The sequence below is a fragment of the Cyphomyrmex costatus genome, unplaced genomic scaffold, assembly GCF_001594065.2.
Source record: "Cyphomyrmex costatus isolate MS0001 unplaced genomic scaffold, Ccosl1.0 scaffold30, whole genome shotgun sequence".
Classification (NCBI taxonomy): domain Eukaryota; kingdom Metazoa; phylum Arthropoda; class Insecta; order Hymenoptera; family Formicidae; genus Cyphomyrmex; species Cyphomyrmex costatus.
The window spans coordinates 552,533-567,050 of record NW_017277125.1 but is presented as its reverse complement, the minus strand read 5'-3'; the positions used below and the strand labels follow the sequence as shown (position 1 = coordinate 567,050).

The 14,518-nt window shown below is 27.8% G+C and overlaps 2 protein-coding genes across 2 annotated transcripts; both read right to left on the bottom strand.

Annotated features, from left to right (window-relative positions):
• Positions 1–283: 283 nt before the first annotated feature.
• LOC108775511 (15-hydroxyprostaglandin dehydrogenase [NAD(+)]-like) lies at positions 284–4,583 on the bottom strand. The gene is made up of 7 exons (XM_018541894.1): positions 4,356–4,583; positions 3,826–3,989; positions 3,263–3,389; positions 3,043–3,149; positions 2,239–2,412; positions 1,868–2,022; positions 284–1,024 (listed from the first exon to the last, which is right to left on the bottom strand). The coding sequence occupies exons 1-7, from the start codon at positions 4,369–4,371 to the stop codon at positions 793–795; spliced, it is 975 nt and encodes a 324-aa protein (XP_018397396.1). The 5' UTR covers positions 4,372–4,583; the 3' UTR covers positions 284–792.
• A 4,491-nt stretch (positions 4,584–9,074) lies between these two features.
• Positions 9,075–14,037, bottom strand: LOC108775512 (15-hydroxyprostaglandin dehydrogenase [NAD(+)]-like). Its single transcript, XM_018541895.1, has 7 exons — positions 13,934–14,037; positions 12,240–12,661; positions 11,336–11,462; positions 11,049–11,155; positions 10,572–10,745; positions 9,328–9,455; positions 9,075–9,242 (listed from the first exon to the last, which is right to left on the bottom strand). The coding sequence occupies exons 2-7, from the start codon at positions 12,330–12,332 to the stop codon at positions 9,095–9,097; spliced, it is 777 nt and encodes a 258-aa protein (XP_018397397.1). The 5' UTR covers positions 12,333–12,661; positions 13,934–14,037; the 3' UTR covers positions 9,075–9,094.
• Positions 14,038–14,518: the final 481 nt, after the last annotated feature.

The following is a 14,518-nucleotide window of genomic DNA, read 5'->3' as shown; positions in this document are numbered from 1 at the left end:
AGAATGTATGCAAAAAGAAAAAACAGCGTCTTCCATGCGCTATATTCAGTGTTTCAAATGCTTGATAAGCGATACAGTAAACTAGAATGATTTATTACACACGATATCGCAAACATAGATTAATGAGCCCTGTTAGTTCGTAACTTGAACCCACTTATGTTTTCTATTTTCTTTTTGCGCATAGACTTGTCATGTCCGATATTTTTAAATAGCCCGGAAGTAATAGTCACCGCATTATTAACACATTAGAGATATAAATTCCTATTATCAATATAATCGAAAGTCGCCATTTATAACGATTTGTATTATAGTTTGCAGGATATAATGAGTTATCTTAAAAATTCGGTACGAAACTTATAATACATGACATTTTTGAAGGTCTTATTTTCAGATTAGTTTATTTAAAAAAAAAAAAATATTTATTATAAAATTTTTTTATCACAGACACCTTCATACAATCTGGCGTTATTAATAAGAAATGAAAAAGGTTGAATATGTTGCGTGTATTTAAGGAAACTATGACGTAACCAGTAAATACAGTTGGATGATTGAGGAGAAAGAAAATATGCATGAAATTTTGTAATACAAAATTATATCTACGGAGAATCTCGGGAATGTTATTTCCCGCGAAATATCGCTTCGACTGCATCGCTTCTGTTCTGCACTTCCGGTTACACTGATCTACATGTGAAATATCTTCTAATATAGTCTTCGGATGACGTTCGTCACACGTGGATCGAAGATTTCAGCCCTAAACAGAGTGAGAGATCACGGTCATGCGCTTGCCGATTATCAGGCACAACTCATCAGACCTGTCCTCGTACTATCGCAGACTTCTCTTATCGGGCGACCTCTCGCGACCTTGGTATCGACGTGTGAGAAGTTGTTCTTATAATGACGACGCAGAGTACGCGGATTCGGTACATAAACCTCATAAGGCGCTTTGCCGCTTTCGATAACCCAAATACTGCCAGATTCACCGATCCTCAATATCGTCATCAGGCCTTGCGCGACTATGTAAGGTCTGCAAAAATAAGATTAAACAACAATGAGTCGTTGAGAAATTTATCTCTGCTGAATCGACGATCATATGTAAGCATCGGGAGAGGTGTAACATTTGTGTCAGAATCAGATTTACGAACTGAATTTAAGATCTTGTAGAACTGATATTTCAACGTACCCTTCGTGATCACTCTGAAGTCAAAATGACCCCAGACCATATTTAATTGGTAATTTTTTTTGACTTCATAAAACGAAAGTTGTGAACACAACAACTGATTAAATGCACTTTTCGGTCATTTTGACCCTGGTTGATCTTTTGGAACTTTTAAGAAATGTGACCACTTAAATTTTCACTGGATGTGTCTCATTAAAAAATTGATAAATAATTTATTTGTAATTACAAGGGGTGCTTAGAAAGTAATATGCCCTAAATTTTTTAAACTCTAAATTTGCAACATGTAAAATTTCACTTTTCTACTTTTATTATTGGATGAGGAAAAAAATGTAAGGCATTACTTTCTGAGCAACCGTCGTATTTATTATGAAATGTACTGTTTGTTGAAGTAGCGAAAAACTCGCATTTATATTATAATTTAATTCTACAGCAGAAACATTATTATGTTTTATACACATTCTACAAGCCATTATAGTATATGATAAATTAGAAATCAGAAGTTAGAAATTAACCAATCATAATCACTTATTCTTTTCGCATTCGACTGATTGGTTAAATTTCAATTTCTAGTTTCTGACTTCTGATTTATTATTAATGACTTATTGTAGAATGTGTTCTATTATCCAACATTCATCTGATTATTTTGTATCCAACTTTTAAGACATAGAGATAATTTTAATAATGACTTACGTTTGTATTGGAAACTGTTCAAGATTCTTAACAAAATCTGCCTTCATGACTCTGGAAAGAAGTTTATTAGGACTATCTACTGTTAGAGCGGTTTCCGTTAATCCTGGACACAAAGTTATTATGGTAACACCGGTCTTCTCATAGTGATAGGGATCCTGTTGGACAGTAAACGTGTATTTATACATATAATAAAAATTAAATACTTTATTATTTTATAATTCACAAGATAACAATCTTGTAGAATATTGAGAAGTTGTTTATAAGTATAACTATATCATTTTTGTTTGTAACTACTTTAGAGTGATCGTTTGAATAATAAATGGACGTAACTGTGTTCAATTCTGTACAATTATAATTATATCGGCAATTACCGATAGAGACTGCGATAGACCAATAACGGCATGCTTCGTGGCAGTGTAAACCGGAAGTTGGGCTGTATTTCGAATATCCACATGCTGGCTCACGTTTACCAAGATACCACCATGGCCACCCGTATCTCTGCTCATATATTGCACAGCTAACATCGCAGTGCTGACCATGCCTCCCTAACATTGATATAAAAAATTAGGATCTACTCTTTATTTTTATTATTACATATATTATACCTTACAGAAATCTAAGGGAGCATTTATTATATATTGACTGTATACCGTAATCTATAAGAATTGATCAATCGAGTAGTCCTCTCTCATTTGACTGTAACAGCTAGAGGAATACTCGACTGTAATTATAGTCAATTCTTACAGATTACGGTATGCAGTTATGGTCCGTATAAATGCCAATATAATGCTAGTCAATTTAGTATTGAAAGATAGTAATTATTTATTTTAAGTATTAAAAGCATCGTTGTTCAGTATTCTTTTTTAGTATTTCAAATAAGTAATTAATTCCTATATTTCGGTAATAAATTGGCCAGTATTAGATTTCTATAAGAGTACTTATTAATGATATTCATTTTCCAATTCTTTTATATATTTTTACATGCGATCTGGTAAAATCATCTTGACACAAAAATCACGAAATTAATTGAAATATAAAATATATTCGAAATATTAAGAAAAACATTGTAAGAATTTTAAGAGAGAAAACATCAGAATAAACAGCAGAAATTATGAAATTAGGATACATCGATAAAGTCATTAATAAATTAAAAAATTATTATCAACGATACTCACAATGTTAACCGAGATTTCCTTCTCCCATCTTCGTTCATCTAAAACTCCAGCGTTGTTTATCACGATGTCAATATTTCCTAATAGCGTTGATGCTTCTTCAAAAGCTTCTATAAATTGGTACAAACAAAAATAAGATATTCTGAGAAGTAAGAACGATATTTTGTAAGTTCAGTGAGATAGTAACATATATCTATGCAATTTGAAAATGCTCTATATTTACCAGTCACATGTTTGTGATTAGATACGTCGGTATGTATGAAGTGTACTTTTTTCTCGCCGCAAGATTTTTCGACGCCGAGCGTAATTCGTTTGCCGGTTTCAGCATCGATATCCAATATAATTATTTTCTGTAACAAATATGAAATAAATTTAAATACTACTACTAATACCATTCTCTGTAAATTTAGTAAAATTAAGGACAGCACCATATATTTCATATCTAACAGGAGAGAGATAAATAATTTAATCTGCAGAATAAAATTAATTTAATTAAAAATGGTGTTACAAAGGAGTGTGTTTTCTTGATTACTGGAAATGTTATATAAATTTTTATAAAACACTTTATAGAATTATGCATTTATATGATAAAATTTGAGACTTATTTAAATAATGGAATTTATAAATGTACGTAGTTTATAGATTTATAGATAATTATAAATTATTAATGTAATGCTGGTTTATATAGATTTTCTACAAATTTTGTGTACTTCTATACTATAAATTATTTTAATTATTAAACATATAGGCATTACATATTATATTTGATTTAATTATTAAACATACTTTTGCTCCGTGCTTCAAGAAATGATTAAGAAAGGCGTAGCCCAATCCTGCTGCACCACCAGTTATTAGAACATTTTTTCCAGAAACAATGCAATTGATCGCTTCTATCTCCTTTGCCCTTTCGGACGCTGAAGAACGACGGCGAAGGTTTCTTAAACTTGGTTCTATAACATAAAACTTGTTTTATAAAAGAAGAAAATTTATTTTATTAGGAAAACTCATAATATTAACAAAATGCATGTTATTAATATTAGTTTTTCTGATAAAGTAAATTCTTATTATTGAAATAATGAGAATTATTTCGTTTCATGTTCTATAAAAAAGCCTCACACAATCTTTTATCTCAGGAAATCAAATTATAAAATTATGAAAACATTATTTACAAAATTAATATATAATAATTTTTTATTAAAATTATAATTTATGAACCTAAAATAATCGAAAACTTATTTTTTATATTACACATTTTTTATAACAAAACATGTTGATAGATACATATGTATTTTTCTCGATGAAAAAAACAGACTTACCTATTTTATTCTCCATGAATAAAACTGCTTTGGATATTCGAGAATAAACTAATTTCCGGTGGGTTTAAGTTCTTAGGAGTGAATCCGAACAATTGGAAGTTTGTGCTGGTAATACGTATTCGACTGAACTTCGAGACCGTGCGAATGGTACTTATATACGATAAGCAGCGATGTGGGATTTTGCGATATTGCGACTTAAGTTTCCATCGTGGCGGGGATGTCTCAAAGGGTGAAAGGTGGACTTCGGCTGAGATTACATAGGCAGTAGATATATAGATCGAACAATTATGATAAAAAAGAAATTTTTTTAATTTTCTCTTTAAAATTCGACATCTTCAAGGGTGTTTGAAATCTTAAGATGTCGCATTTTATAGAGCATATTTATATCAGACTCCACAATGAATTAAAATACTATTAAATTCGTTAGACTGATATAATTCAGTTTTTTTTTGCCAAGTTTTTTTAGTTTGTAAAAGATACGTTAGGTATATAATTATGAGTATAATTACTGATACAAGAAAATTATAAAAAATATAAAATAATCGAAGAAAATTATAATGATTATTTATCCAATGAGAAATGACAATGAAATCGACATCAATTTAATATCAATTCGACGTCGAAATCATAAAATCGACATCGAATTGACAATCTCTTGGTATTAATGAATAATTTGTACTGAGCTCGATTGTTACTGTCGTGGAAATTCAAATTTTTAATTTAAAGTGAAACAAATGTCAAAATTAAATTATGATATTAGCAATATAAAAAGGGACAACAATGCAGAAGAATATTGTTAACTAAATGGCTTTTAACAAGATTGTTACTCTCGATAACAATAATTTTGAAGACTTATTTATTATTATTGCGATCCTTTATTTTTTCATTGTCTTTTCTTATCCTCCCTCTCGATAGACACAGTCGCGTCTCGTCGTTCTCTTTTCTCAAAGTTCCTGATAACGCTTTACCCTAATTAACCCCTTCCACAGATGCTAATTAATCGCATCGTGGCAATGTGCTTTCTAATATTGGATATACGAGACACAGACCGAGAGGCATTGAAGCGTACTTGTTCTTTTATTTGAAGATAATAATAGTGTATTGTATTGTATAGTATAGAATATCATAGCGTGTACTAACTAGACCAAGCAACTAGACTGTTAATAGACCGTTAATTAAGTGATTGCATCTTCAACAATGTTATTGCTTTTTACGCAATATTTACTATGTTATCATTTATTTTGTTATAATATAATACACAGTAGAAATCATGTTTAACTCAAACATGTTAGAACTTGTATATTAAATTTTATATATATATCCAAATTTTTAATATAATATGCGTGTATAATTGTGTATTATTGAAATATTTTGTGTTAAATTGACATTAGTACTATTTATAGCTAAAATATTAAATAATTCAATTTAGTGTAATGAGTAATTAAATAAATTACATGAAAATAATATAGTTTACATTAAAAAAAAATAATATTCTTCCGATAAACGGAGAATTCCTCTTAGCATTTCCTCTAAGCAAAAAATTTTACATGAATCAGCCAGTACTTTATTATGATACGAAATTCCTTTATTTTGTAGAGTATCTTTTTGAGATCATATATAAATGGAAAGTTTTCTGACATAACACAGAACCGCTAAATGACAGAATATTTTTTAAGATATAAATACTTAAAGTTTAAAAAAAATTAATGAAATGTAAATTTAACATATATTATAAATGTTAATTTTACTGAAAAATGTTTTTATAATTTTCAAAATTGTGCCGTAATGATATTACCGTATCTCCAGATTTTTGTCTTAATTTTTTATATAGCTATCACATTTTAATACATTTATCTTGTGTTAAACTAATATAAAAATTTGAGTGAATTTGAAAAAATTGCTTTGTTCGAAACATATGTGAAATATATTAAAAATTTAACAAGTTTTTTAATTGTGTGTATAAATATGCACATAGAATATATAAAATATGTTAAAGGCTTTTTACATACTTATTTTTTGAAAAATAAATATATTATATTAAGAAAAATTACTCATTTATAAAGACATATTTATAAAGCCATGTTTTTTTTTTAATGTAAAGAGCTACGCAAGATATATTGGAAGTGATCAAAGTGCACTTGATCATCAAAGGCGCGTACGAGCGAAATAAAAAGTTATTGAAACACACAACCCAGCTATATATGTGTGTGTATATTTGATTTTACCCCATCGGGCTATTTCGCCATTATTAATAGAAATTCATGACAATCGTGGGGAATGGAAATGGCTGGTGGCTTGTAGATTTATTTGCGTCACCGTACAAGAAGAAGAAATATTTTTACCCTTTTATGTTCCTAACGTATCATGCTACAGCTTTCAAACGACTTATATTACTCTCAAACTAACTTTTAAAGCATTTTTTTACTCCCTAATATTGGTTAATTTAATACTGAAAATTATTTACTTTATGGATTAAACAACAATACTTTTATTATTTAAAATAAGTAATTAATCACTAATTTCTGGTATTCTATAAGAACTGCTTCCGTTCGCCTTAGTTGTGCTCTTTTCGTTTTATAACTTCGTTTTTTTTTTGGCCTAAGTACCTATATACGTATTGTGTATTCAGTTTATGTAAAAAAAAATGCAATAAAAAAGAAGTAGACTTAAAACACAAACGATTGCATTTAAATGTACTTGCATATCTTTACGAATTGATACGAGCGGAAATGCATACTTAGCTAAAAATTTACGGAACACTAGCGTTCGTCATTTAATGTAGTGGTACTGTGTGTAATATTTACAAAATAAAATAATGATTAATAGCAGGTCAAACTTAAAAAGAGAAACTATCGTTCCGGGTACGCGACAGTCATTGGATGATATAACTTTTGTTAAAAGTCTGACCGTTCGTGTAATTGTAGTTGTAATGGAGCAATGTGATAAATTGTTATCGATGTCATTATCATTGGCAGGCCTATCATAAGTCAACCCTAATCAAATGACCTAACCGTGACTTCATCATTTTACGTAGGAGATTTATTATATATTCTTTCTTCCGAGAATTCACGATTAAAATTTACAAAAATCATTAAAATCATTTACGACGAATTTTAGAATCATTCTATTTTCATTAAAAATTTTAGATTTTACGAAAATGTAATAGAATGTATTTATAAATGAAAGAAAACATCTGAGATATTTTGTATTATATAATAGATATTATATATGTAAATATAGAATTCTTGTGAATATATTGTAAATTCCTTGACTCTCCAATCTGCTAAATATATGTCCGTATTCATAGCCAGGCCGAATTATTTTATTGGCTACTGAGAATCTAAAGATAAATTTAAGCAAATACGGACATTAGATAAACTATCAATCTAAAAAAGCATATAACGCAAAAGAAGAAGAGCTAACGATCGAAAACTTTACTTTTTATGCGTTTTTTTTTTAATTTTTCCAGTTATTTGCAAATTATGCGGGACGTTTATCAATTGCTCGTGGCGTCGGCGAACTTTAGAAATAACGCACTTGGTACAGTCGTGTGGCACAAAACGGTGATAAGAGCCTGACGTGCGCACAGCTCGTGCTCACTGCACTTATCAATAGAAAAAGCGCACTTAACGTTTGATCGGCGTCGCGCCGATGATAAATTAGTCGAGGGACAGTGCATGTCGGCTTCGAGTCGATACCATAACCGATACGAACTGGTTCCGATCGAACTTTACTCGGAATCGAGAAGGAAAGTAATTTTTTTTATGATTTTTACTTAGTTATCGTACTACCGCTACACGTCGTAAAACGCCTGTGTGTGTATTAAGGATGCGTCTGTTGCGGCGATTCAGAGCGGTTCATAAATACGCATGTCTGTAAAAGATTAGTGATCTCTGCGTACCAAACAGTTAATAATTGGTTCAACTGATCACTGATTTGTGGGATATTTTTTACTATAACCGACTTATCATTGTTAAATGTGATTTCCTGTATTCTTTATGCTACAGTGCGGCTTTAGTTTGCGCGATCTAAAAGTAACATACGTATATAATATATTAATTATTTTTTAAATAATATTTTATTGGCGTATTACAAATTAGCTTAACCCTTTAAAAGTTAAACTTTGTTTAACTTATTTATACAGAGTGGTGAAAAAAGGTCAGTGCCTCTGAATAACTTGGAAAGTATATAATAAAAATTTTTTTTTACAGTATTTTGAAAAGCTTTTGACACTAGCTATTAAATTCTGAAATAAAAAAAATTAAGTATTCTGTTTAAAAAAATTGACCTTGGCGATGCCACCCAAAATCAAACTGATAAGATTAGTAAATAGATCTTTTTAAGCCCTACAACTTTTGTCTAAAACATTTTTCTATAAAACTTATATTTTCCGAATTATTCAGGGGTACCTTTTTTCCCCATGTATAGTAAAATTTAAATCAATTATTTAAAAAAATTTAAATTGACGAATTTTCTTAAAAATTTTATTTCTCTTAAAAAAGATTTTAACAATATTTTTTTAAACACGCTATTTATTATAAAACAAACATCTATTGAAAACTCATTACAGATTTCACATCATAATTATGACAATTTTTATTAATTAAAAACAGATTTCATCTATAACAAGATATTTTTTGTAAAAAGAAGGAGTTTGTCATACAATTAGAAAACATATTATTTAGTTATATGATAAAATTATAACAATATTTAGTCTGCGATTGATTTTATATTAGCAGTTAGTCCTGTGTATCAACTTCAGTTTTTTGCGGCAAAGTATCGGGAAGCTGCACCTCAAAAACCGGTTTTCCGTCCTCACTAATCCATACGCTGCCGTTCTGTGCGCATCGAATTACATATATCAATCCATGAGCTACGCTCTCCACCCTGGCAACATATTTATCTTTTGTATTTTATGTACATTTCTAGAGTGCGTCATTTATAAATAATTATAAATTAATGTCAGTTTTACCTCTGAGGTTGATCATACTGCAAACTATTAACATTTGAAATACCCTGCGATAAATCTTCTGGTATATCGCTCAAACCAGGACACAGAACAATTACTTTTACATTAGTCCTTTCGTAGTGATAAGGTTGCTGTAAAGAAAAAATATCTGATTACAATAAACCTTTTTATGTGTTATGTAAAATGTTTTTCAAGATATGTATGAAATACTCTTTTCATATGCTTTATCCATTATTGCAGTCAAATTTTTTATTGCTTATTTGCTACAACAACTAGTAACTTAAAAATTGTTATTTTTTATATACCTATAAAAAAAGAATGGAAACATAAAGAAAAGAAGAAAGCATATACATATGTACTTTAAAAGAAGATATATTTTTTATTTTCTTATTTTTATTTTTCCACAATTATATATAGTTATTACATTAACATTTTATTAAAATTATTATTATTTAATTTTGATAATTCAAAATATTAAAATTTATTTTCTGGAAAACTTTTTTGATTGTGTCGCCGTTATAGCAAATGAATGATATATGTTATCTGGTTTATGTATCTGTATTTTATTATTCAGATTTGTCATTGCCTTTATCTTCATGTCGCGTATTTCTGAATCTTCTACATGAAATTAAGTGAGAGTAAAGATTTATAAAAAAAATTCAATAAGAATTTCTTCCAGCTCTTTTGATTTCAAAATTTTCTTTCTCATTTCCCCTTCAAGTCATCTTTACAAAAATTTCAAAAATTCAGAAACGTAAGAAAATAGTGTCTACACACATACACATTTTATTATATCTAATAAAATAAAATTATCACCAAATTTTAAAGTTTTTTAAAAACAAGTTTAAAGTAGAAATTTGTTGCCAAGAAAGAAAGAAGAGTTTTATTTATAATTATTGTTTAGGTAATCATTTTTAAAATTAGTCATGGTCTTCAAAAAAAGGTCTTACAAATTTTTTATAAAAAAGAAACTTTAATCAAATTGCTTCGCGTTTCAAGATACATTACAGTTTTCATATTCTGAACGAATATGTCTCCATTGCTGCAAATACAAAATCCTGAAGTCACATAATCTGAGTGTTCGCTATATTTTTTAAAAATACGTTTATGTGTCCCTTAATATCCAATAATACGTATGTATATTCTTTATCTATTTAAAATTAAATAATATTTTTTTTATTGTGTTATTCATTATAATTGTTACAGATTTTATTATATGTCACATAGTTTTAAATGTAAATACTTACCGCAAAAGAACGGCTGAAACTAACCACAGCATGTTTTGTAGCAGAATATACTGGAAGTTGAGATACAGCTCGTAATCCGGCAATAGACGAAATATTTACGATAATACCACCCTTGCCACCAGAATCCTTTCGCATTTGTTGAATCCCCAGAAGAGTCCCACGAATCACAGCTGTCTGCAAAAAATATACAAAAATTTATATTTTGGAACTTTATTTTATCTAAAATTCCCTCATCATGTGATTTTATTTTTAATTAAGATACAATTAGCTCCATTTAAATCTAGCCTTTCTAGAAATTTTATGCAAATTTGCGCGCGCTTACATGTAATATAATTTTTTAAATATAATTTTTTATAATGTAAAATAATCTGTTACCAGAAAATATTTAAAGGTTTTAATAATATTTATAGCCTATATTTCCTTACAAGATTAATATAATTACGCAAAGTTAAAATAAAAATTAGAAATAAAACTCACCACATTAACATCGATAGCTTTAGAAAAGTCAATTTCATTTATTACGCCTGCATTGTTTATTAAAATGTCTAGTCCACCGAGAATGCAGATTGCCTCTTTCAACGTGGCTACAACAATTAATAGTTTTAGTTTGAACAAATTTAACAAATATTCCGTGAATGCAAAAGTTGTAAATTAAATTGAATTTTGCAGTTTACATAAGCAATGGTCGAGTTTGCTTATAGTGTGTGTATTAATAAAATACAAATTAATGACATATTAATAATATAAAATAGACTTATGTTTACTGTCAAATTCGGAATTATTTGTTACATCGCAGTGAAGAAATACAACTCGTTTGCGGCCAAACTCATTGTTTAAACTCTCTACAGCCTGTTCTCCAATTTGTTGCTTGATATCGATCATAACTATCATCTAGAAAAAAATATTTTATTATTTTTATAAAGAGAAAAATTTGTAATTTATAAAAGTTTCAAAACTATATGCAGCAATGAGAGAATTTTCTTTTGATTAACAAATTTTCGAATAATAAACACTATCACTTATTTTTAAATGCAATGGCAATAAAATTTTTAATATTTTAAATTGACTTTGAAGCTATCTACTAATAACAAAAATCATTAATTCGTTTATTAATGCAAAAGGATGTAATTTAACACATAATTATTCATATCTAACATACTTATAGTTTCTGATATACTTTTAGCTGAATTATCCTTTTATAATGTTTATTATGTACATATAAGATTAATGTAATTTATTTACATTATATTATAATAAAATAATACAAAAAACAGGCCACATTAATGTTACAATGATATGACTTATTTTTTTACGAGTACTATTAATACACATCACATTATGTTATCAAGCAAAATGTAATATAACAAATAATAAACAGTTAAGAAATTTTTTTTTACATCTAAGCGAAGGTAAACATTATTTATTAATCCAAACGATAATAAATATTAATAATTATTCTCTTAATTTTTACAATAATTATTGCTATTATTAACGAAAAAAATTAAGGAATAAGTACTTTATATGGATAAATACTATATATGCGATGAGTTTATAACGAATACTTTTGAAAAAAGGCTGTATAAAGTTTTATTATGTAATAGTTGATATATTACAACAACTGATATATTTATGTATAAATATTATACAATATTGTGTTAAATTACATACCAAAGCTCCATTTCGCAGCAGCTCTCTACTAAATGCTAGACCCACATCACTTGCTGCTCCAGTTATTATAACTCGTTTATCTTTGATCTGCATTACTCCACCAATTTTCCAGCCAACAATCTCTTTTGAGTATATTTATTTGTTTATAAAAGTCCTGAAACACGTCAGTATATGAATTTCCGTTCACAAATTTTATATTTTTATAGTGAAACAGTTAACTATGCAAAATCAAGATGTTTCTTTATCGATGAGACCACCAGCTATGATGTGAGTCTTTAGCCAGTCTAAAAGCCTGCTTGAAGTTCGAACCGATATGGAAGAATCTACTGTTTTCGTTCGGCGATCTTCGACCTCGCGATCTGCGTGACGTTCAATTCGTCAGGGTCTCTCTTCGTGCAAGATTCGTTATCCATGAGACAGCACTGTGAATATCTTCATCTCTTTATTGTGTAGTAAGTGTAGTTTTAAGTTCAGTGGTATTTGAGAAAATTCGAAATATTCATTAGTGAAGTGAAATCACAAATTAAATTTTGTATAAATTTTTATAAAAAATAAAGAACACTTAAGGATCAAAACGTTTTAGACTAGATGCTATGCATTCTGAATGTATCAATTTTTTCATATATATATATATATATATGATATATTTCTCGTAAAAATAAATAAATGTTCACAACAATTTAATTAAACATTTATGATAAATGAATAAATGATATAAATGGTATATTGCTTCCTAAAAAACGATTGCACACAAAGACAAATATTACATTAAAATTACAGTGATGTGTTTAATCAACGATTGTAATCTAGAAAGGTCATCTAGCACAGCGCATGAATTTATATATTAACAACTAACACGGGGACTTTGCCAACTCGGAAATTCTGATTTTAATAACTCTTCATTTATAGTAGTAAATATAAATAAATTTGGATTAGAAAAATGTTTTAGCTATACAATAAAAATATCAGCCAAAAATTAGCTGGAAAGGTCAATATAAGTTGACAAGCAAAAAAATCATAAATACTTCCTGAAATCAACTGCAGAAAAACAAAACAAATTTACCCTATAATAGCTTTATGCAGTAAAATGATCTAATATTTTGTTGCGGTTTTAGGTAAATATGACTTTTAAATAAGTAGATTCAAATAAATAACTTTTGTCTATAAATATTTATTATAATTCTATTAATATATATAAAAAAATTAATTTTTGCATAAAGATTTGTACACAAAAGTTTATTTGAAAATTAAATAATTTTTAAACCAATATGAGAAAATTATAAACAAATTTTACACAGATATTAGACATAATAATAAAACATATAAGAAAGAGAAATTTTTATATTTTAATGTTTTTTAAAATGTAACATGTACATATGTATGTTTGAAAATCATAAATTATCTCCTATAGGTATGGCAGATTTCTTCTAAAAGAATAGTTAAAATAAAACAACATTAACCAAAAATTCACAAATATATTTATTTATAATATTTACTTTCTCGACATATGTGCAAAGCTATATTAAAATTAGAATTTTGAACAATATTATTTTGTCGAATTATTTAACACAAACTTTAATCTTATAATTAAAAGTATTTATTTTTTATGTTTAATAAAATGTATGAGTTTAATGTTAAATACATTGCAAAACACACACACACACACATACATATATATATATATATATACATACATATATTATTGAACATAAGAACTATCTCCGTTTAGTCTGATTAATGATAATTTTTATGCAACAATAATTTTTTATGTGACTATTTATTAAACAGTATAAAAAAAAGTAACTTATTAATCGTATTACTGATTAGTAGGTTAAAAACATGCATGTATAGGTATATATGTATGTACGAGATTTCAATATTCGGGGAGCAATATTGTTTGTGACTGACATATACCGATAACGTTATCTTAATAAGTATGTTAATACATATAATGTTTTATGTATTGCATGTACAATCTAAAATAAAAGATATGCTAAATACAAGATTTTAATATTCAATAAGCATCTATTTCATATATCAGTATATCTCGATAAGTATACATATATGATAATTTATGTATTTGCATATGTAAAATTTAAAATAAAAAACTGCTGTATTTAAAACTATACTTTTTTTTAAGTTAGGTACGTATATATTGCATTCAAACAGTTTGTGTAACTTAAATGAAAAACTTAAATGCTTAAATTAACTTTTATTTGACAGGTGTGTCACATCTTCTAATTGTGAAGTAATTATTATATCATCAATCGTATATATAA